The following is a 24,021-nucleotide window of genomic DNA, read 5'->3' as shown; positions in this document are numbered from 1 at the left end:
CGGACCCGGGCGTTCAATTGTTTGAACTTCCCCGCCCCTAGCCCCGCCCCTCTTCCGCCCCCCCGCCCCTCTTCCGCCCCCCCTCCCCCGCCCGGGGTCCTGGCCGACTCCCCCACTTCTTTCCCCGCCCTCTTCTCCGCCCCACTGCCTAGTCCACCCCGCTCCCCGCCCCACCCCCCGGCTCCTGGGCGGTCCTAGCCGCTCACCGCAAGAAGAAAAGCCACCCGTTCGTCCCCCTCCCCTAGCTCCCAGCTCCTTTGCCTAGGAGCTGCCTTCATCGCAGTCACGCCCCTTCCTTCCGAGGAGCTTTCTAGCTGCCTAAGCTGGTAGACCCCCTGATTTATTCCTCCATCTCCGCTCCCTTTCGCCTCATCTTCTCTTAGTTTTCAGCGCCCCCTCCACCCCCACCTCCAGTCTGTCTCGCCTCCGACCATCCGCTGCTCCACCCTCCGGCCCGGTATCCTGCCTGTCCACTGCCACCAAGGAGAGACCGGACGGAGCGGTGAGGAGGGGAGCAGCCGGGAGCTGGGGCTTCCCTCCTGCCTACCCCTGGCCTCTGGCCCGGGACCGAAGCCACTTGCGCCAGCAGAGTCGTCACCTTGTCTTCGTTTCCTTCAGGGGTAGGAGACGCGTGGTTACTTTTCGCGGGGAATTGGGGCAGGAATCCATGGTGGCATGAACTTGATCATAACCTCAGCGTGAGTGAGTCGATCTAGATTTGCGTGGGGATGCCTGTGTTCTACTTTCTTTGCAGCTGGCCACAAGTTTTCCGGGATGTGCAGTAAGTTAAATAGGTTAAAGAGTGTGCGCTCTTTTCCCCGTCCTACGGAGATGCGAATGGGTACCACTATTTGATGGCACTTTTACTTTCTTGCCTCCTGGGGTCCTTGTAGGTCTCTAGGTAATTAAGCACAAAAGGAACTAAAGAGCAGAGGGAACTTGAAGTCTACGTTTAGATCATCTGGAATGTCTGGGTTTATCTCAGATTGCTAGATACATTTTTCCTAAATGCTTGGGGTTGAGGTGGGAGCTCACACTCCTCTTCCCCGGGGCTGTAAATTCTTGAAATCTTAGCCTGGAGGAGTAATCTACAGTGCTATACTCTTTTAGGTATAGGTTCTTTTAGGTATAGGTGTGTGTGTGGTCATGAAGAAAGGGTTGCTCCTTATTTGCGTTATGGATGTTAGTAATTAGTTTTGCCTGATCATGCAGGTGTCTTGAGGGTCCCAAGGCTGGGTCGCTGTACACAGATGCTTCAGCAGCAGAATGGCTTTATCAGGGTAAGCCAATGAAGAGAAGAAAATTGAGAGACAAAGTGACAGTGTTTGTAGACTGAGCAATCCCTGGTTAATTGCTGCTAGTAATAATATAATAGTAATTTGCAGCAAAGGACTAAATACGATTAAATGAGAGAGGAAAGGACAGTTTGTGAGAAATGGCATTTCCAATCTCTGACATGTATTTTAGAAGGGATTTTCTGACACCTTGGAGTATCTGATTTAGTTTTACTTCCTCTTCCTTGTCCTCCCCCACCCCCATGAAGAGTGGAAGTTGGGAGGCAGATTAAAGCTTTAAAAAATATAACCCTCTTCTCCCATTCAGAGAGGAAGATAATTAGTCACCATAATCTTCCATAATGTGGGGCTAAGGGTATTTAAGTCTCCTTGAACTAAGCTTTGTGAAAAGTCCTTTCTCAGAACAGCCTTTGTGAAGCTTTCTGAGTTAGACCTTTCAGCACCCTCATTTAGTAGCTAAGAATAGTTTGAAATACCATTTTGGATGCTAGATAAATCTTCACCCATCTCCCACCTAACCTCCAATCTAGCAAGCATGGCAAACTTATAAGAATGGTGGTGTTCAAAGACCAATTACCAAGATGTCTGCAACATATTGCTTATTGGGGAACAAATTATTTTCTTATATTTTTACCTGATTTCATTAGTTGATTTCAGTGGGGGAAAAGAAAGCAGGAAGGAGAGAAGGAATGCTACAGGGTGACAATTTTAAAGGCTATCATATTTCAGATCAACTGAGAAGGAAAAGTTGGCCTGACGAAACTACATTTTATAACTGGCCTGGGACATTTTAATAGCCAGGTGGTTGTAGAGTAGTTGCATCTATTTACAGATGATAACTCAGGTTCCAGCTATTCTGTATGGGTTTATCCAGTGTCATTTACAGACACTTTCTGGCACTACATCATACTTCATTTTAAGATACTTCTTTCTTTGGAAAAGTCTGTGGCTCTGTAAAATTGAAAGCACTTTTTCTTACTTCATAGTCTAGATATGAAGTAAATCTCTAACCATGCTTATATGTAAAGTAACTTTTGCTTGAAAGTTGCGGATCTGTTTACCTATGTAAAAGATTTTAGGGAATTTAAAAATTCACATTCAATACTGTTTTGGATTTGGAAATTGAAATCTCATTTCTGGTTTATGAAGTAGGATTTATTAGACTAATGTATTACCAAGGCGTTTTGTGGAGTTGCTTTTTATGAAGTTTTGTAAAGACCGAATCAGTCTCTTTCTAGAATGCCTTAGGAACAGTCTATTCAGAAAGCAGAGGGATGGATGCTATGACCTTGAGGTTCCATTGAGTGCCAGAATTCTAAGTGGGTACATCTGCTTCTGTGCCTCTCCTAAGAGCCCTCTCCCAGGGCCTGTGCCTTCTTTAAAAGGGTGTCTTTGTAATTAAGCAGCCCTTCTCCCCCATCCCCCTTTTCTTCCTTTGATCAGCTTTTTTAAGGCCTTTTTTCCATTTTGGAGACAAGAGTTGTTTCTCACACTCTCCTACTCCCTTCTTAAGGTTTCTTTTCCTTTCTCCCCACCAAAGTGCCCCAAAGTTCTCAGGATGGCTAGAAATTGTTTTGTTTTGTTGGGCTGGGGGTGTTACCAATGAGGAGGTATTGACGATATAGTCCCTCTTGAGAAATGTTTGTGACCAGGTAGCCTCTTCCATGGAGACTGAGCATTTGGAATGCATGAGAACAGTTTATTCTTAGGGGCTGTCTGGAAGAAATTGTCCTTTGCACCCATTAAGCCCAGCTTAAACCCACTGAAAGGAGTGGAGAGAGGTGTGTGTGGTCGTAGCTGAGCCTTTTAGGATGGTAAATGGGTAAATGTTCCCAAATCTCCTATTACATCACCTCTTTCCCCCATGGATTCAGGGGGTTTGGAGATCTGCTTGACAAGTTAATTAGCTTGGGACTAAACCAATTTGTTTAGAATTGTGCTCTATTGATTTCCTGTCCCCAGGAATTTTTGTTGCTGGTTTGCTATGACGTGTTGTCTTTAGTCTTGCTTACTTCTTCGTTCTTTGCTTCCTTTTGTGGACTTTGGTCCAAAATCTAGGGTCCCACCCCTAAGTCAAAGGTTAGAATTTGGTCCCAGGAACTAAGGGGGGCATTAAACAAGCTGCCCATATGGCATTACTCTTCTCCATGGTGGGTTTCTGACCCCTTTTAAAACAGAGAAAGGAGTGCTGTCTTCCCTTCCATACACGAAATCTGAACTAGGAAAGAAAAAAGGATAAAGAAGGAAAATAGGAGGTCATTTGTTTTGTAAAAGAATCCACTACAGTTTTCTTTGAAAGAACTAGCTTTCCTAGTTAGTGCCTTTGAACTATGACTTGATATGTAAAAATTCACTCTAACTGAGACTGCTCAAAAACACATTTATTGCATAAAGGTTTTAGAATTTTGTTGTAATGATTATTGCTTGAATAAGTGAGGCCATTATTTGGTCTTGGAAATCTTTTTGTTACATGGGATGGAGTTAATTGTCTAAATCATCCTGGCTTGTAATAATGCTGGCCACGTTTAGCCTCACCGTACATCCACTCATAGAAGAAAGCTAGTATGACTTTCTGAAACAATATCAGATTTCATGGATTTTGAGAAGTCTAAATGGGCCTCTATTGCATATAGGTAGAAGATTTAAATTCCAGTTGTTGTATTTGAATAACCCAAGGATTCGGAAATTTTTTTTTCTGGTAGTCTGTTCATGTATCTAGTAAGGCTGACAAAAATAATAGCAACTGATGCCATCTTAAATTAAAAAATGCACAATAAGTTTTCCTTGTGAGCCTGTTGGTGAGTGGGGCTTGGTTCTGAGCCCAACTCTTAAGTTTGCCACCCTTAGCAAGTTTCCTTCTCTGTAAATTGTGGGGGATCAGACAGGATGATTTTGAGAACCAGTTATCAAAAGTTTAGGGTTCTCTACTTAGGCCTCGATTTCTGATGTGAATGTGAATGATTCCTACTAAATGAGGTGCAGCAGTTGTTAGAAATACAATCATATAGTCACATGGATATATTAAGAAAAACACTCTAAGGATTTATCAATAATCAATATATTGATATAAATGCATTGTATTTTGTATTTTAGCAACATATCAAATTAAAAAGCTAAGACCCTACCCAAAACTTCATCAAGAATCCCATCATTCTAACAGATCACCTGCTTTAATTTTTTGTAGTTTCTTTCAAGTCCTTGTTTCTGTACTAATCGAGTTTTACAGAATGAGAGTCCTAGAAATGTACACTGTTGCTTTTAAATTTTGAAAAAGAGCCCACCTAAGACTTAGCTTCAGAGAAGGTGATGGCACCCCACTCCAGTACTCTTGCCTGGAAAATCCCATGGATGGAGGAGCCTAGTAGGCTGAAGTCCATGGGGTCGCTCAGAGTCAGACAGGACTGAGCGACTTCACTTTCACTTTTCACCTTCATGCATTGGAGAAGGAAATGGCAACCCACTCCAGTATTCTTGCCTGGAGAATCCCAGGGACAGGGGAGCCTGGTGGGCTGCTGCCTATGGGGTCGCACAGAGTCGGACACGACTGAAGTGACTTAGCAGCAGCAGCAGCAGCAGCAAGACTTAGCTTTGTAAACCCATGTGGAGGAATGAAGTCAGAATCTGAGTATATGTGAGGAATCAAATGCCAGGAGAAACTAACAGATTTAATAAGTAATCCCTAATCCATTTCTGTAATTTAGGGTGTTCTTGTATCTAGTAAGGCTTTTAAGTGTACTCCCTTGACCTCCTAGTACCCTTCTCCCATTCTTTTTAAGCAAAAGGAAAACTAGAATTCACTGTTTACTTTGTCTAAATCATTAGCAATGATTCTTAAATCACTGTATCATGATATACCTTCAGGAGAGTACAAATATGGGTATACTATGAAATCTCCCAAACAAGAAAGAAAAAGCAAGAGAACACAAATTTTTTAATAGCTTTGAAAACAATATTAAACTAGAATAAATAATAGTAAGGAAACTAAGGGCTTTAGATAATTAAATAAAAGACATAGGTAGTAAGCAGAATGACCCACACATAAGAGGTTCTTCGTTTGAGGCTTTACTATACAGTGACAGTTCAGTTACATGGTCCTTCAATTTTCCTTTGATAGGCTCTTCATAAATTAGATTAAATTTCATTTAACCAGAATAGGAAAGTGAAGTATGGGGTTTTAGTACTCAGAAAGTACCAAGTCAAATATAGGAACTTTTTTAATGATATGTGTTCATGGGGAAAATGCAGATGGATATATCTGCTAACATCTCCTAAGGTGATTTTTGAAGATCTGCTTAAAAAAACAACTCTGTAGGCTGCCCTTGACATTTGTTAATTCACTTTCACTATTGCCCCAACTCATGAAATATCATTAGACTGCATGACTTGAAGCCAGGCTCTGGGTTTCTCTGCCCAACCCTTTGACTTGCCATGTGACCAAGGGTAAATGAATTAGCTGGTCTGAGCTTCAGTTACCCTTCTGGGAAGCAAGGATATTAATATTTCACAGAGGTGTTTAGGCATGCTTCATATTGGGCACATGCTTTGAGGTCATTGGATGAAAGGTGTCTGCATGATGGCCGAGCAGGCTTATTATAGGGTCCTGAGCAGGTGTTCACTTTTAATGAGCTTTTTCTCTTTCATAACATCCAGAGCCCTTTGGTGCCTCAATTGCCATACTGACTATAATTGATTGTCCCAACATTTGTATTATTGGTCCTCTTTTATAAAAAAAAATTACAACACTGTCATTTATATGATAAGTTGATGTTCTAATCAGAGGACTCCAGCATCCGCCGGGGTGGTGAAAAATAGCTTCAAAAAGAGACATTAGTTGGAATGTGCCATGGAGATCATTGAGTTCTTCAAAGTTCTTACAAAAAATTAAAAAGAGTAAAGAAAATTTCTGCATGTATCTCTGTGTGTGGATGTGTGTGTGTGTGTTTTAAGGGAGAAAGTTTTGAGTAATATTTGCTTGTGACACATACTGATGATAGCCAGTAACTGAAACCCAGCCATTGTAGTGTTTTATACACAGCTGGTTTTTATTAATGATGGAATATTTATGCTTGCTGCACAATTCGTGGCTCATTTCCATGTGTATGTCAGAACTTAAATACCCCCCAAAGCAACATTAAGATAACATTAAATATAAATGTGGCCAAGTTAGAAAGGGTGGATTGGGGGAGTCCTCTTTATCCTTATTGATGTTGCTTCAGATCACAATAACTGCCTCCCAACCTTAGGCATTGATGCTGATCTTTATTTTTTCCCTTTATATATCCTGTAGCATGCTTCAAATTTTGATCCTTTTGATATGGACAAATGACTGCTCCCCCCATAATGCAGATGAAACTGATGTATGTGTTTTTTAAGAGCATATTTTCCCTGCACATGCTTCTCATTATCCGAGAGGCCTGGACTCAATCAGTAAAGGAGCAGAGAAACCACATAATTGAAAGGAGAATGACGGTGGTGCATACTTGGAATATTTGTGGGAAGGAGATTGCTGACATCAGAAAATGTAGTGGCCTGAGTGTTAACAGCATTGAAGAGAAATAAGCTTTCTGTGTTTCTGTGCATTGAGAATTATTTTTAAGGGGATAAAAATATGGGCCAGGTTTGACATCCTTTTATGAAGTTGCCCTGGAAACTTTGATGAAGGTTGTTATAGAATGGTTCAATTAAAACCTTCCCCATTAGGAAGCTAATTAGTACATCACTTACTCATTTCGGTTGTTTTCAAGGGGCATGGATTTGCATTGAATTAATGACATTCTTTTCCATGTGATAGCAAAGTAAGATAAAAATCACAGATGGGGAAAATTATTTAGATTGCCTATTTTGAAGAAATCGAATTTCCTCTTTATTACATTTAGGTTTTCAGTTCAGATTTTTCTTTCACTCTGTTTATATACAGTGATCACATTTTAGTTTAGTAGCCAGTTTTACTTTGTGGATCATGGGCTGTAAACCAAAGCTTATTAGTTTGAGTTTCCCATATGAATTGGAGAAATACGACAAATGACAATAAACCATTTTATTAAGGTAACATTTGTGTTCTTTTCTCCTACAATTAGTTTCTCTTTGCCGTGTGTGTGTGTGTGTGTGTGTGTGTGTGTGTGTGTGTGTGTGTGTGTGTGTTTGGTGGAGGCAAACTGCTTTCTTAGGAAAAAAAAATGTTGGAGCTAAGAAAATTTGATGACCGCCCCCCTTACTCCCTAGAACATTTTGTCTGCCTCAGGCTCTCAGCTTGGCTTCCATTAGGACACTGTGATGATTTTTCCGACCTAGTACTTTTTGTGAGTATGCTAACTGGTTCTCCCATGGCAGCCTGAAGTAGAGCGGTTATGATGGGAATTGGAGCGCAGAATTTCTAGTATGTTCTTTCTACTGTACTCCATCTTATTTAGGGAAATGAATCCTTGCTTCTGAGGGTTGAAGGCCATTTGCAATAGAATAAGTGTCCTGTAGTTAAATAAATATGTAATATGGATCTGCTGTGGTCCTCCTTTCCTTCGTAACTAGTAGGGGACAGTCATTCTGTACATATATTCCCTGATGCTGTATGCCTGTGACCTGTGCCTGCACCAGTTTCGGAGAGTAAGTGGGGACATTGGCTGGGTTATCTGATTTGTAGTTTAATTGATTCCACCTTAGCCCTTCCTGAGAAATCAGGGTCTAGATTTTGTTTTTCAGTAGCAACTCGGTGAAGACAGGTTCCTGGGGCTTGTAAATCAGAGGGAGAAGCGGCTGCCTTTGGGGAGTGACTCAGGCCCTTTGGTATGAAGATACGAAATGCTGGCTTCTGTCCATGCACCTGCTGGATGCCACACGTGTAGTCAGCACCTGAGCCCCACTCAGAAAAAACAGACTGAAGGCAAATGGAGCTCCCTTCAAAAGAGGTTCAACAGAACGGAGAGCTCCTGATTATGTTAGCAGAGCACCACTGTGAATGATTGCATTGAGCCATTGCAGTGTTGGTATGGGGAAACGTCTTAGATATTTTCTTATAGGTGCAGTGCACTGGCTTGCTCAAGAGACTGTTGAAGTCCCAGAGGAATTTGCTTTCCTGATGAATTTTTCCTGGGAACTGTTGTCTTAATCAGAGAGTCAGTTCTGTAGAAGTTTGTGTCTAGTCACACAGCACGGGGCAGGAAGTCACAAGACCTGGGTTCTGATCCTGGCCCCACGAGTAGGTCAGAGTGGAACCTTGGTCAAATTAATTATCAAAAATTATCTGTCCTGGACTTAAGCTTCTCCTGTTAATAAAATGGAATTAATTACATCAGGCTTTATTTCCTCACAGAGCTGCGGAGAAGGACGAATAAGATAACAGAAGTGAAAGCTTCTGTCTCCTTAGAAGAAAGGCTGAGAAACTTAAGGTAAGAGTATTATTGTTATTGCTATTCTGTGTCTTTCATTCATTTTCTTCTCTTTCTGTTGCCTCTAGCAGAGTGTTTGGAAAGTTATTTACTCAATAGGCAGTTATTAAGCACCTAATGTTTTAGGTGTTGGGATGGGAAGTATACAGAGGAAATCATGCACTCAGCCCATGCCCTCTAAGATCACAATTTCCATTTCTGGCTTAGCCTATCATAATGATTTCTATTGGGGCTTCCCTGATGGCTCAGGTGATAAAGAATCTGCAGTGCAGGTGACCCGGGTTCCATCTCTGGGTTGGGAAGATCCGTGGAGTAGGGAATGGCTACCCACTCTAGTATTCTTGGCTGGAGAATTCCATGGACAGAGGAGCCTGGTGGGATACAGTCCATGGGGTCGCAAAGAGTCAGACATGACTGAGGGTAACATTTTCACTTCACTTCAACCTGGATACTTAGAAACATAAAAGAATAAAAATGAACTTTCTTCTCTCTGCATTGCAAGTGGGGACTTCTGACCCTGGAGCAGTGTACTACAAGGTCTCGATTAAAGGTATGTGGGGGAAAAGCCATTCAGTACATAAGGGAATTTCTCTCTCATTCCCACATTTGCAAAGCACCTGACTCTTTAATGATCACTTTTTTGAGGAGTCTATCGTTAGCTTCATCCTTGTTCTGTTCTGCTTCTATTCTGTATGATCCAGCCCACTCTTTGACCTTAGATTTTACCATATGCTAATGACTCTGAAAGATATATCTCAACCTATCTTTGACTCCTCCCTTTTCAACTTCCCCAACATTGGTTATCAGATTCCACCTCTCCTACTCAGCTCATGGGATTTTTCCCTGTAGGAAGTTTTGCTCAGGTGGCCCAGAGTTTTTATTTTTGCAGCATCCTCTGCATTGCCTGAGCTATTTGCTCATATCTCTGGTTTCCCGTTGAATTGTGCCCCCTCTGCTTGTCTGGGAACTCCTTGAGGACTAGACTCTGTATTACTTTCTTTTTTTTTTTTTTTAATCCATTCTAGGGCCTGTTCTGGAGAAGGCAATGGCAACTCACTCCAGTACTCTTGCCTGGGAAATCCCATGGACGGAGGAGCCTTGTAGGCTGCAGTCCGTGGAGTCACAAAGAGTCGGACACAACTGAGCAACTTCACTTACACTTTTCACTTTCATGTACTGGAGAAGGAAATGGCAACCCACTCCATTATTCTTGCCTGGAGAATCCCAGGGACGGGAGCCTGGTGGGCTGCCTTCTATGGGGTTGCACAGAGTCGGAAACGACTGACGTGACTTAGCAGCAGCAGGGCCTATTCAGTGCCTGGCTATAGTAAAGTGAAAGAAAGTGAAGTTGCTCAGTCGTGTCCCACTCTTTGCGACTCCATGGACTATACAGTCCATGGAATTCCCCAGGCCGTAATACTGGAGTGGGTAACTCTTCCCTTCTCCAAGGGATCTTCCCAACCCAGGGATCAAACCCAGGTCTCCCGCATTGCAGGTAGATTCTTTACCAGCTGAGCCAGGAGGGAAACTGGCTATAGTAAGTGCTTAATAAATGTTTGTGGAAAATATGGTGCGATAAGTATTGTAATAGAGATGTGTCCAAAGTCCAGTGGGGAGACTGAGAAGAGAGAATTAATTTTCCACATTTAGCAGAATTGGGGGGAAAGGGGAAGATGGAGATGGATTGGGAAAATTCTTCAAGGAGAAGATGGAAAGAGCAACTGCCATCTTCTGAAAGCTCTGACTGAGCAGCCCAGAAAGAAATGCTTGTTGTGTCTGCTTTTGCTAAGCCAGGGGCATCTCTGCCCTGCTGCCTCCTCTGTCTTAAGACTGGATGACTTTTATGGTTGAATCTGCAAATAAACCTCTGTCTATAACACATTGACCATGTAAGACAGGTGCCACTTAGTCATATAATATTAAACAAGACTGACCTTAAATGTGCCTCTTTAACTGTGGTTGAAAATAGAGGTACACACAGGCTCATTGGTCATGTGCACTTATTTCTATATAGCAAAATAGCCTTTAAAATATATTGAAGATTGGTTCTGAAAATTACCAGATTTATTTCTCAGAATGTACCATGTTGGGTCACTGGAACTGAATGTTTTTGAGCTGTCAGATCTTTCCAAGGGCAAAAATGAAACATGATATAAGCCATTACAGGCCATGAACCTGTTCTCACCCACCTGATGCTTTTACTAATTAGCTTCTTGGCTGAGTGGCAATTTGGGGCAAGTGCGTACAAGCTGGATTCACAGGGGAACCTACATTCCACTCTGCCATTTCACAAGCCACTAGGATACTACACTGGCTTCTTTCCCTCCCAGGAGTCCTGCTCTGCCCTGGTGGAAAAATGGGAGCAGAAGAACTTTTCATTAAATAAAGGAGAGATTTCATGGGGCTTTGGTGTTTTGTTAGTTTTATTTATTTTTTTTAGTGAGTTGTCTGAAAACATTCATGTTCCTTGACCCATTAATTTTACTTCTGGGACTCTATTATTAGGGAACAATCCAAAATATTGAAAACAGGCTAAATCACAAAGATGATCTTGTCACATTATTTAGATTAGCAGAAAGTGAAAAAGCAATTTAAATCTTTTAATAATTGGAGAATAGATTAGGGAATCTTGATGCATTCATTTAATGGACATTGAATTGTTTGTTAAGAAGTCTACGTCACAACATAGAAAAAGTGCTTATGATTAAGTGAAATGGAGGAGCCAAAATGATATGTATGTTAATATTTCATTGCTTTGTGAAAAATACAAAACCACATAGAAATAAACTACAGATAATATTTTATAATGCTAACAATGCTTGGGCTGAGGTGTTGGGATTATGAGTGGTTTTTTTTTTTCTCTTTGTTATCAGTATTTGCATATTGTACTTATATTATTATACTTGTAAAATAAAAATGGGTAGTATGCCACTGAAAACAGAAGATTGGTAAAGCTGGCAAGTTTCAGGTATATTCTTAACCTTTTCTCAGTTTATGCTCAATCTGATTCCATGGACTGCTTATACTTTTTCTGAGGCAAGAAGAAATGGGATGTGATGGTGTGATCTATTCCTCCCTTGGAATGAGTGTTTGTGGAGGGGAGTGGAGGATGGTAGCATCAGGATTCTCCTTGTTAGTGTTTCACTGCTCGTGTACTCTTTAGGGTTAATCACCTTTGTTGACTATTACCTTATTCAAGTTGATTGTTTTAGAATCCAGAAGAGTAAAACTGCTACCAAATTGACCATGCCTTGAGTTACCATTTGAGAAACAGATAACTGACACTGATCCTAAGATTTGGAAATGCCAAGGACCTGCTGTGATTCTTAAAATAATTTTCCAACCTAATCTAGATAGAAGTAGAGATAGGAGCAAAGAGGTGGGACCAACTCATAACCTGTTCTTAAACTAGTGCTAGACTTGAACCATAGTAAGTGCCAAGTTGGTATGATGTTGACAAGATCTGGAACAGAGGCCTGGAAATATTGATCAGTGGAGGTTCCTATTACTCTCCAACCTACCTGCATATCATGGCCTAAAGAGGAGAGGTTTTGCCGGGTCCTTTTGCCATACCTCTGGCTAAACATATCCCTCTTATGTCTTTGAATTTTCCCTCCTCCCATTAACATTTTACTTCCAGTGGAATTGGAAAATTGATGGTAGCATTAAGCCAGATTTATAATCTCTTAAAATCAGAGTCAATTCAATTTAATGAATATTTATTAAGCATCTTCAATGTACAAGCTAATATACTACATAATATATTGTAGTGCGAATGTGCATGCTAAGTCGCTTCAGTCATGTCCAACTCTTTGTGACCCTATGGACTATAGCCCGCCAGGCTCCTCTGTCCAAGGGATTCTCCGGGCAAGAATCCTGGAGTGGGTTGCCATTTCCTTCTCCAGGGGATCTTCCTGACCCAGGGATCAAACCTCTCTTATGTCTCCTACATTGGCAGGCGGGTTCTTTACCACTAGTGCCACCTGGGAAGCCCATATATTGTAGTGGAAGTGCTGTTACCCTAGGAATAATAAAACCTGCATTCTGGCCCTGGCTCTGATCACTTTTAAGCTCTGACATCTTCATCTTTAGAAAGAGAGGGTTAGACTACCAGATGGTCTTCCAAGAGTCTTTCTAGTTCTGGCCTTCACTTATTTAAGGATGGGGGCATAGAAGATTTGAGTTGCAAATAAAAGGTTTAAAAAAAAAACTTTCTTCATAAAATAACTGTACTATGCTAGAAAAAGACCACTTTGAAATAGTAATAGTAATAGCTAACTTTTATTGAGCCTTTACAATGTACTGGGCTCTGAGCTTAGCACTTTACATAGACTACTTCCCTTAATCTTTATAACAACCATATGAGGTATGAACACCGTTAGCCCTATTTTGCAGATGATGAAATTGAGACTTGGGGAGACTGAGAGACATGGGTGAGGTCAGTTAGTAAACCATAGATCCAGGATTTGGATTTGGGCAGTGTGATTCTGGACCCAGGCTCGTAATCATGATATTTATACTGCCTGCCCATTACCCACTGAAAGTTTTAGGGATAACCTGCAAAGGGACCATTGTTTCTTACCTCCCAAAGGAAGCAAATTAGTAGCTTGCATTTCAAGACTCTTGGGAAAGGCGTTCTCTAGGACACTTCAGGCCACAATATGGACCAACGTGAGAGGACATGAGAGAATTCAATGGCCTGTTTGGCATCTTTATGTGGGAAGTTGTGTGTCTGTGCGTGTGTTATGCACAAATACATGCACACAGATATAGGGAAAACTTTGAACTGGCTTCCTTCCATTTAGCTGGAAGTAAAATGGTATGAAACAAGTTGACCAAGATTTAGCAGAGAAACAGGTTCCCTAGACTCAGATTCTTCATCCTGGTTGGTAGAGTGAGGGGTGAGAGCAGAATCGGAGGAGGAGGTAGAAGGGATAGAAAGAAGATCTTATAGGCAGATTTCAAAATTTACGTGAAGGGTTGGAATTTGGTGTGTCCTGGCCATGTTGATTCTCTGGGACTTAGCTTGGGAAACACCTTGGTTGTTTCATTTTGGCTCACCCTCTCAGGTACACTGGGAGTGGCCGATGACTGCAAATGCAGTGAGAACTTAGCTTGGCCTTGCTGCCCTGTTGTTGTCACAAAGGAGTTGAATATATAGATTCAAATTGCATTTTTAAAGAGAGAACCACAGAAATCCTTTCCTCCCCTATCAAATATCCTCAGGGACAGTCTGTTTGTACAGGAGAAACAGGTTATTTTATTGATTGAAGATGATGTCAGACCCCTGGAAGTGGCATGATTAAAGCTGTGGCCAGATAAAAGTTTGCAGAGTTCACACTATTTTAGTTCTTGTGCATGAGACAAGACTTGCATTTTATTTTTCTCTAATAAAAAAATGGAGTAGTGTTTTCGTTCTTACGTAACTCTGAACATGTAGATGAACGTAAGTATTGTAGGAGAAAAAAATCGGTAAACTGGAAAGGAATCAGTAAAGCTTTTTTCTTAGACTGATTTCTTTTCCTCTTTTAAACAGAAACAAAAAGGCCAGGGGGCGGTGTCCTGGGAAGGGACAGTCAGTCTGGTTGACACAAAGTGATTTGGGTTTTGAAAAGGATATGGAGGAGAGGGGACAAAATTGAAGGAAGAGAGCAAGATGTTGGATAAGTTTTCTTGGTGAGGAACTGGGTATTAGGAGCAAGCCAGTCAAAATCAGCATGAAGAATCTAAGTAGTCCTGGAAAAGAGTCATGGTGGTTTCTCACCAGGGGCTCAAGTTTAAAACCCTGTTTTCTGTGTGTTTCATTTAAAAAAAAAAGACAACCATTTTGTTCAAAATTGGGCAATAGAAACACAGCAGTTATTTACCATAGCTCTGTTAGCAGCCCAGCTTTGATTCCAATTAGAAGTTGTTCCTCTGCTTTTGAAATTAGGGGAGACAGCCTAAAACAATTATCTTGCATACTGGAGATGATTTTGCTTTTTGATTGTCATTATATATTGGACCGAGACAAGATGGAAAGACAAATATCCGTGTTTGTTCACTCTGTATCTGTTCACTTTATTTTTGGCAACATTGCAAGGAAATAATGTTAAATTAATCACCGTGCAGTTTTGTAGATTTTTTTTCTAACTTGGATGTTTTGGACATGCTCCCAAAGCACGGGGACGCGGGTGTGCTTCCTTTGCATTGCTTTGCTCCTCAAATGGCGTCCCTGGTGCAGATTAAAGGCTTTCCTTTAAGTGATATGAGTGAGTCATGGCTAGTCCAGGGCAGAAAATAGGAATGTAGATCATGTGCCTCTCACCTCAACCCCTCAGTTTCATAACCATTTTGGTTGGAACTGCAGGGCTTTTTGCTGAGGGTCAAAGGAGTCATTCAAAGTGAGGACTATCTCAAATCCATATCTGGTGGGCATTTGCATCTAGTCTCTATAATGTGAGTCTAGTAGTTTCCTTGCGTGGAGATACTGGGGCAGTGGAAGCACTGAGAAAGCAAGTGGAGCCATCTTCTCAGAGAAGAGTTGCTGCTGTGTGGAGAAGGGCCATCACTTTTGCTACTCTAGTAAGAATGGATGGACTGTTGATCAGATTGTAAGCTCTGTGAGGGCAGGAACTATATATTGTGTGTCATTTCTATCCCTCATTGTGTCTAGCGTGAGGCTGGCAAATATCTGGAATAGCCAGGATGCAATAAATACTTAATGGCTTGGTTGACAAGAAGTTGGGATTTTCTTCTGGCCCTCTGAGGCTGTAGCCGTTAATCAGGAGCTTCACCAAGCGTTCTTTTTTTTTACTAAAATCTACCTTCTGATGACTGCTTTCCCTTCTGGGATGTGGGCCAGTGAGCCTCACTCACTTACCCTGCTATTGATAGCAGTTTAAAGGTCGCACTCTCAAGGTGATGGTAGTTACAGCTTTTGTCATCACCTACCATTCCAACTCTGTGGTAGCTCAGCTGGTAAAGAATCTGCCTGCAATACAGGAGACCTGGGTTGGGAAGATCCCCTGGAGAAGGAAATGGCAACCCACTCCAGTATTCTTGCCTGGAAAATCTTATGGATAGAGAAGCCTGATGGGCTACAGTCCATGGTGTCGCAAGAGTCAGACATGACTTAGTGATTAAACTACCATTCCAACTCAGAATGGGAGCAACAGCTCCTGAGGGCTGTGAGGCTATGACAGAGCCATCTTGCACATTTCTATCTCCACGAGACTGGCTGGCCTCCTGAATACAGCCACCAGAGTGAGATTGCCTTTTGTCCTTGTGGAAACGGACTCTGCCATTCACATAAAAGGCAAAAAAAAAAAAAAAAAACGGGAGGAGAAGTCATCCCCTTGGAAGAACTGGTTTGGTTAACTGTTGGCCATTGGTGGCAAAATAGAAACGACATTTTTGTTTCTCCCCCTCCCCCTCCTGACCATTTCAGAGTGACCAGTGGTTGGACTCTTGGCGACGATTACCCTGAACCTGAGTGTTAGGGCAGAGGGAATCTACTGTTGCGGTTTCTGGAGCTGCTCATAAGCAAGAATTCCCTATCCTGAGCAAGGCTTTAAGCCTAAAAGAAAGCAGAAATAGGTATGGACCATCACTGTGCATGGGTGCCGGTGTGTGTGTGTGAACCTGTGTGTGTCCGGGGTCGGGTGGCTGTGGGGTGGGAGAGGGTGGTGTGCTCTTTAGAGTCTGGGGCAGCTCACTGTCTGGATCTCCCTGCCTTGCAGGAGGGGTTTCTGAGTGGTGGTGTTTTAACCATACACACTCCCATTTCTATTTTTCTTTTGACAGAGGAGAAGTAATTTGGTAATCATCTTTCCAGTTTAAGGCACCAAGAGAGATTTGTTATACTTGTCAGCCTAATAGAAAATCTCAGTCTGACAGTTGAAATACAGGAATCCCTGAGGGGTCATTGGCAGGGAGGGAAAGGGGACTTAAGGGCAGGTTTCTCAGCCCCTTGGTATATGCTTCCCCAAGAATCTGATGAATGGGATTTAAAGGGGGCCTCTGGAAGGTTAACTGTGGAGTCAAACTGCTCAATAGAACAATTAGAAACCAGGTAGCAGTAATCAGAAAAGTAGAAAAGGAAGGGTGACGACCTTTCTCCAGCTACCACACACATCTTCTGGGACAGTCCCTGTAAGACTGAAGGCAAAGGGGATCATGTTTCCAGAGACACTGGAAACTATTTCATATCATAGAAATCAGGACCTGGAAGCCAGGAGTCCAAAGTTCTCCTCTAGGAACCTGAGGCTGATTAGGTTGACCTAACTGTGACTTGGTGTGACATCATGTCCATTCTCCAACACTACTTAAGATCCTTGAGGTGAAAATTTTCACTACTGAAGCTTAGTATCAAATTGCAGGACTTAACATGACAGACAGATTCTGTCCAAAGATTTAATGAGTTTCTAATGAATTTGTGGATACTATACTACTATCAGAGGCACACTTCAAATGAAAGAGGGCTTCCCCTTTAAACTCCTCGTACCCAACAACAACAACAAATGCTCAATGACTATTCCTGGATGGCTGAAAGAGAAACTTTGTCAATAACAGTTATCCCAAGCTCTTCTCTTATTAAGCCAAGGAGCATCCAAAATGGACAATACAAAAAGGATTAAAAAAAAAAATATGTTTCAGAGTTTTATGAGGTCAGAGAAAAAGATTTGCATCAAGCAGAGATCATTTCTATCTGGTACAACCAAGCTCTCTCATCACTTTTTATTTATCTTAGTTATCATTTGACATTTTGTAGCTCCCCCCACATGCTGAACTGTTTTACAGATCCTGCCTATGGGGTAATTTCCTGCCCCCACTGCCACAACCTTAAGAGTTGAATTTTTCATTTTGATAGAATACAGAGAGATGAACTTGATAAGTGCCTAGGAAAATTGCACTCTCTGACAACCTCACTTGACTGCTTCAGGTTTCCCCAGTCCTTTTAGGAGTTAAGAGTGAATACTTAACCCAGGCTAAAAGTAAAAGAGAAAACGGAGGGCTAGTATGCCTCCAAGTTCCTCCTCATGTCAATGCTAGAGCCAGAAGTGGTCAACAATTAACTGATTAAGTCTAGATTCAGTTCTCTACTTGATCTCTGCAGAGAAATCCTCACCCCGCCCCCAATACTCATTTTCTCCCCCTTTAGAGGACTGATTTATCCATCAACTGGGTGTTAAGCTTCCTGTTTCCCCTTCCCAGGTCAAGGGCAGCCCAGGTGCCCAATTTCTCTCTCTCTTCACAAGGCACCACCAGCAATAGAGATGAGAAATTCTGATGAACAGCCAAGTGGAGGAACCACGGTGTTGCAGCGTCTGCTACAAGAGCAGCTTCGCTATGGCAATCCCAATGAGAATCGCAACCTGCTTGCCATACACCAGCAAGCCACAGGGAACGGCCCTCCTTTCCCCAGTGGCAGTGGGAACCCAGGCCCTCAGAATGATGTGTTGAGTCCTCAAGACCACCACCAACAGCTTGTGGCTCATGCTGCCCGACAGGAACCTCAGGGGCAGGAAATCCAGTCAGAAAACATCATCATGGAGAAACAGCTGTCTCCTCGGATGCAGAATAATGAAGAACTCCCGACCTATGAGGAAGCCAAGGTCCAGTCCCAGTATTTTCGGGGCCAACAGCATGCCAGTGTCGGAGCTGCCTTCTATGTCACTGGCGTGACCAACCAGAAGATGAGGACTGAGGGACGCCCATCAGTTCAGCGGCTCAATCCTGGAAAGATGCACCAGGATGAAGGACTCAGAGATCTTAAGCAAGGACATGTTCGCTCCCTGAGTGAACGACTCATGCAGATGTCACTGGCTACCAGCGGAGTTAAGGCCCATCCACCTGTTACCAGCGCTCCTCTCTCCCCACCACAACCCAATGACCTGTACAAGAATCCCACAAGTTCCAGTGATTTCTACAAGGCCCAAGGGCCACCTCCCAGCCAGCATAGCCTGAAGGGCATGGAACATCGAGGCCCCCCACCAGAGTATCCCTTCAAGGGCATGCCACCCCAATCCATAGTGTGCAAGCCCCAAGAGCCAGGGCACTACTATAGTGAGCATCGTCTGAACCAGCCAGGGAGAACAGAGGGGCAACTGATGAGGTATCAGCATCCCCCTGAGTATGGAGCAGCCAGGTAAGACAGTTCCCTTTCTGTCATTCCCTGACCTCATCCCCAACCAGCTTCTGCTGTGTGTCGGGAACCTTAAGGGAAGTAATGGGCAGGCATTTGGTGTAACAAACTCTGCAATGCATGGCTGGCCCTCGGCTTAGTAAATGTCCTGCCAACCTGAACTTGTACCCTTCTTCAGACATCATTAGTCCTGTAATTAACATATCCTTGACTTTATAGGTTGAGCATGGCCTCAACTGCCTAGTGGCTGAACGGGAGCACAAGTCTTGATTTCAGTAGCATTTCACTGTCCAGTCTCCTGGGAGATTGAAGGAAGAGTCAGTGTTCCTTTTCTTGTGTGTTATTAAGCCTTCCTTTGAGGGCAAGTAAATTATCTTGCACTTGAGTCTGGAATATCCTATCACTTTCATTTATTCTCTTCCAAAAAATTCTTTTCACTAATTTCTGCAAACAAATCTTTCTGCAGAATTACCATGATTCGCTCAGACACTAAACAAACATCTGGATATTATTGTTGGGAGAACTCTATATGTACAGGTTCAGCATGTGACTAGCCTTGTACTTGCTTGCAGTTCACGAAGTCTGGGCTGCTTAATCTTTCTTATGTAGTGAGTTTAGTAGTTGCCCGTGATGTTTTTAAACATCTAAGTTAAATTCACCTCATATTGTATAGAAGTTTTGGTCAAATGCTAAAATGCAGAAGAAAAAAATATTCCCATGGCTTCTGTACAACTTGCCATTAGTTTAGGAGGACTGTTTTGAATATTCATTAATCCCTAAATATAGTTCTGAATTATTCAGAGGCCTGTTGACTTATTGCTGTATCAACTAGACCTTATGATTCCTTGATTCTGTTCATTGTTCCTATTGGGGCCATGTCTCCAGTCAGGAGTATTTCAGCGTATGGGACAGAGGGAAGGTTTCAGGGTTGGACAAAAACGATGAAAGTTATATGTGGTATTCCTGCCTGATTACCATGGGTAATTATGGGTGGCTTTTTTCCATAGGCAGCCCCCAGACCAGGCCTATGATCTCTTTGATGTCTAACTTTTTGTCTCCTGTCCCCTCTTACTCATTTGGGAAAGAGTCTCTTGGCTTGAAGTATAGTGGGTGACTCAGGAGAGAAAGAAGGCAGTCAAGGGGTGGAGTAGGGTGAAGGTAGGAGAATGCACCTGGCATTTCCTGGTATTTTACTTTTTTCACCTTCAGGTCCTGTTTTTTAGCCAGAGGCAATTCACTTTGGGCTCCACTCCTAACTTTGCTAGTTTAGGATTTTTTTTTTTCCTTAACTCAGGTTGATTTCCTAACCCTTTTCAACCTCTGCTGTGCAGCTTTCAAAGGGCAGGAGCCTAACTTCTGATAAGTGGCTTGGAACAGGAAATGGGGTAAGGGACAGGGCCCTTCCGGTTTAAATGAGCAAGAATCCGATTCCCATCTGCCCAGTAAAAGACCCGGGGAGGGGTTGGTCCATTGGACTGCTTAGCTTAGTGCAGACCCATGCAAGCCAGCAACATGTCAGTGAAGCTGGGGGGGTTTGTTTTTCTCTTCTCATCAGCATGGAAGAGTCTGGGGGGACTCCCTCCTGTATGTGGATGGGATGTGTGTGTATTGCCTTGTGGGAGGGGAATGTGTTGGCTGGGGTGTGGAGCAGAATCCAAGCCCCGCTTAGCACATGGCCCGCCTTCCCAGGAAAGCTATTTTCAGAACTCATTCAGGAGTATTGTTTGCGATCTGAAATGACTCCCACAGTGTTTGAAGCTAGATGGAAAAGCCCTTTGATCTGCCTAAATAAATACTAAGGAGCCCAAAGAGGTTTTTTGTTTTGTTTTGTTTTTTTTTTCTTTCCATACTGATTAAACCACCAGAGAAACTTAGTTGCATATATTTAACCATAAGAGATTTGAATTTTCTCCTCCCTCCTATGTTATCTATGGGTCTCTTGCTCTGCTTCCCAAAGCAGTAGAGCCCACACTGATTATCGTCTCTTGAGCAGTATTTTAACACACAGGTTTGTGGAAATAGCTTTGTTTTTTTTCTCTATGGGAGAGAAATGATGTTTTTTTTTCCCCCCTCTATGGGAGAGAAATAGGGTGCTTGATATGCTCAATGAATGTGCCTGCATGCTCAGTTGTGTCGAGCTCTTTGCAGTCCCATGGACTGTAGCCCTCCAGGCTCCTCTGTCCATGGAATTCTCCAGCCAAGAATACTGGGGGGTTGTCATTTCCTTCTCCAGAGGATCTCCCTTACCCAGGAATCGAACCTGTACCTCCTGCATTGCAGGCAGATTCCTTACCACTGAGCTACCTGGAAAGCCCATGCTCAATGAAAAGTCAAGCCTAAAACAATCCTAATCAGAAGATGCTCTTTGTGAGTTTTGGGTCTGCAGCAGACAAACTGGCAATAAAATTTTTGCAGAGCCTGGGGTGAGGGTGTGGCACATGTTGATGAATGCCTGCCAAAGGGAGGACCTTGAATGGCTTTCCATAAGTGTACCATTTTAGGTGGAGGCACGTTTTTCCTCCTTTATTTCTTTTAAACCAACTAGCTAGACAGTTTTTGAGTACCTTTCCAAGTAACTGCTGCTAGTACCAAACAATTAGAAGACAAAATACTTAGTTCTTAATCCACAAATTACAGATCAAGATTCAGAGCAAGCTCTTTGAGCAAATTGTTGTCCAAAAAAACCTTTGTTGACCTTCAGAAGTGAAGTGAAGACGTTCAGTTGTGTCCGACTCTTTGTGACCCCATGGACTGTAGCCCACCAGGCTCCTCCATCCATGGGATTTTTCCAGGCAAGAGTACTGGAGTGGGGTGCCATTTTCTTCTTCAGAGGTGCTGTGAAATGCTAGAGATTTGCTGTTAAGATGAACACAGTGTTATAAACAGTCTTTTTTATTACTTTATTTTCCCTATCCCCTCCTCCCCACTTAAAAAATAAATATCCTGAATGCCCTGAACTCCAGATGGGAGACAAGGCCAAGCCATCTGAAGAATTAAAAGTTTGTTGAATCTTTGTCTAAGTGCTGAGCCTTTTCTGCAGCCGGGGTTTATGCATTTATCAACTGCTTTTAAAAATCAAATCCTTTCTGTTTGTAAAGCAGCCACCTCCTTTCAGTTGTTGATATCGTGCCCAGATCTGAGGTTTCTTGAAATCCTTGTTTAGTGGAATCTAAGGGTGACCTAACTCTGTAGCTCAGAGCAGAGTTGGTTGTGCAAGAGAAACAATCAGGAATTTGCAGCCCTCTCCAGACTTCAGAGAGTGACCATCACAGAGCCTGAGAAAGGCAGTTTCTGTGGGGAGAATAAATTGGGTTCCAGGCTGTTGGCACCTGATCTGGTGAGAGGGTGTATGGGGGAGCTTGCGTACGTGTAGGCTAGGACTGTCTTGCGTGCATTGGGGGGCTGGGATGGGGGGTTGGGGTGACATGTGTCTGGGAAGAGTGGGGGCTCTGGTCAGCGAGGGGGCAGGGTATAAGTTGCAGTGTCAGCTTGATTGCTTTCCATTTGTGTCCTCACAAGCTGTCTCTGGGTGGGGATCTTCCCTGGCTTCAGGGAGATGCTGATTTTGGTCCCTGGCCTCTGTCCCATGTGTCTGTCAGGTCTCCTTTTCCAAGAGAACCGGAGGCCCAGGTTGTCTTAGGAAGGAGAAGGACAAAGGGAGGGAAGGGGCAGGGAGGCAGGTCAGGGCTTCCATGGGATCATGTGATTCTGTTGTTTGCATGCGCCTTGTTGTTCTGGTTAATATGTCAGTGGAAGGAGCTGGGGAGAGTGCCGCTCATCCAGCTGACACCCTTATTACCATTATTACAGTTACTCTATCTTGAGTGTAGGTTTGCTTCCTCTGACATTCCCCCAGCTCTCTCCCACACCCGTCGTTCCTCAGTCCCCTTCTCTCAGGGGGAAATTCACACAAGCATTAGTACTGTCCTGCTTTTTCATGGTGGGCGGATGCTGAGATCCAGATGGAGTTCGTTGGCTGGAGGGCTTTCTCTTCTTTTACAACTGCCCAAACCTTGCTTCGTGTTTGCAAACCTGCCAGGGTCGGACCGCCTCAGTTTTCCCAACAGCACGGTGCATAGAAATCTGCTTCCTTTTCCAGTCTGGGAAATGTGAAAGGCAGCTGCCTCTTCTCCATTTATCTCTGACAGAGCCCACAGTCGTGGCCATGGTCACTGCCATCCTGGGCTTATCCAACTCTGGAGCCTCCTTCCAGGCACCTTGTGGTCACCCCTTCCATGAGGCCCCTGGGAGGCCATGTTCTGTCCAGGGCATGGGGAGGCCTTTTGGTCTACAGGTGGGAGAGAGGTCAGTGGCTATTCTGTTTGAGAGAGAGGTCTAGGTTGCTGGTAGGACCCAGGGAGCTGAGGGGAGGAAGCCCACTTCACAGCTGGGCGTTCACTCTTTAAAAGAGAACACCTACCAGGCCTTGGGTTTACACATCCTGGCAATGAGGATGAACGTTAGTATGGTCATTTTCTCCTTAAAATTTGAGGACTGGATTAGAGAACATGAAATTTCAACCCCTCTTTTCTGCCTGAGACATAAGCCCTAACAGACCCCAGGCTGCCATATTTTAGCTCGGGTTGGCCAAAAAGTTCATTCAGGCTTTTCTGTAAGATGTTTTGAAAAACTCAAATGAACTTTTTGGTCAACCCAATTTATAATAGCTCTTACTCAAAGTGGAAGGAGAGTACATAGACCATTTAACCTTTGAGGAAACTAAAGATCCACAGTATGAAAAATGGAGACAGACTCCCCCCACGTAAGTTTATAAACAGCTCCCATGCGTCTGATTGCATGAGTGCTTTGAACTCTCAGACATAAGGGTTATGTAGGGTAGCAACTTTCCAGTTGTCATCATGAAAACCATGTGAATTATTCTGTCCACAAGTAGTAGTTTGCCCACTTTAGTATTCAGTAATTATTTATACTGACAGATATGTGAAATTGGAAGAATGTGGGTATACCAGAGGCACTGATGGGGCTGAGCAACAACCTTCAACTTGAATAGGTTTGAGGGCTCTGGTGAACATCTGGGTTATTGGGTATGTGTGAGCAAGTGTTTGGAATGGTTTTGTAGCGGTAAAAATCCGTCATAGTAAGGATCTCTTATAGTGACAGATAAATGAACAGTAATGATAATTGGAGTATGTGTGGGAGGGAATGTGCTTTAGCATCAGGAATGCCAGTTAAAAGTTAATTGCTCCTGGTGATTTGT

General features: G+C 43.1%; 1 protein-coding gene across 5 annotated transcripts in view; it reads left to right on the top strand.

Annotated features, from left to right (window-relative positions):
- Window positions 1–243: 243 nt before the first annotated feature.
- AMOT (angiomotin) overlaps window positions 244–24,021 on the top strand; it is a 68,412-nt gene continuing 44,634 nt past the window's right edge. The window contains exons 1-5 of one of the 5 annotated variants that reach the window (XM_005227927.4): window positions 244–620; window positions 8,602–8,677; window positions 9,180–9,227; window positions 16,107–16,255; window positions 17,873–18,806. In XM_005227927.4, coding sequence (XP_005227984.1) covers window positions 17,935–18,806 — 872 coding nt within the window. In that variant the 5' untranslated portion in view covers window positions 244–620; window positions 8,602–8,677; window positions 9,180–9,227; window positions 16,107–16,255; window positions 17,873–17,934. The other 4 variants (XM_005227926.4, XM_005227929.4, XM_005227928.5 and 1 more) reach the window with 4 other exon arrangements.

The sequence above is a fragment of the Bos taurus genome, chromosome X, assembly GCF_002263795.3.
Source record: "Bos taurus isolate L1 Dominette 01449 registration number 42190680 breed Hereford chromosome X, ARS-UCD2.0, whole genome shotgun sequence".
NCBI classification, from domain to species: domain Eukaryota; kingdom Metazoa; phylum Chordata; class Mammalia; order Artiodactyla; family Bovidae; genus Bos; species Bos taurus.
Note: the sequence above shows the minus strand (reverse complement) of the source record. Positions and strands in the feature narration are given on the sequence as shown.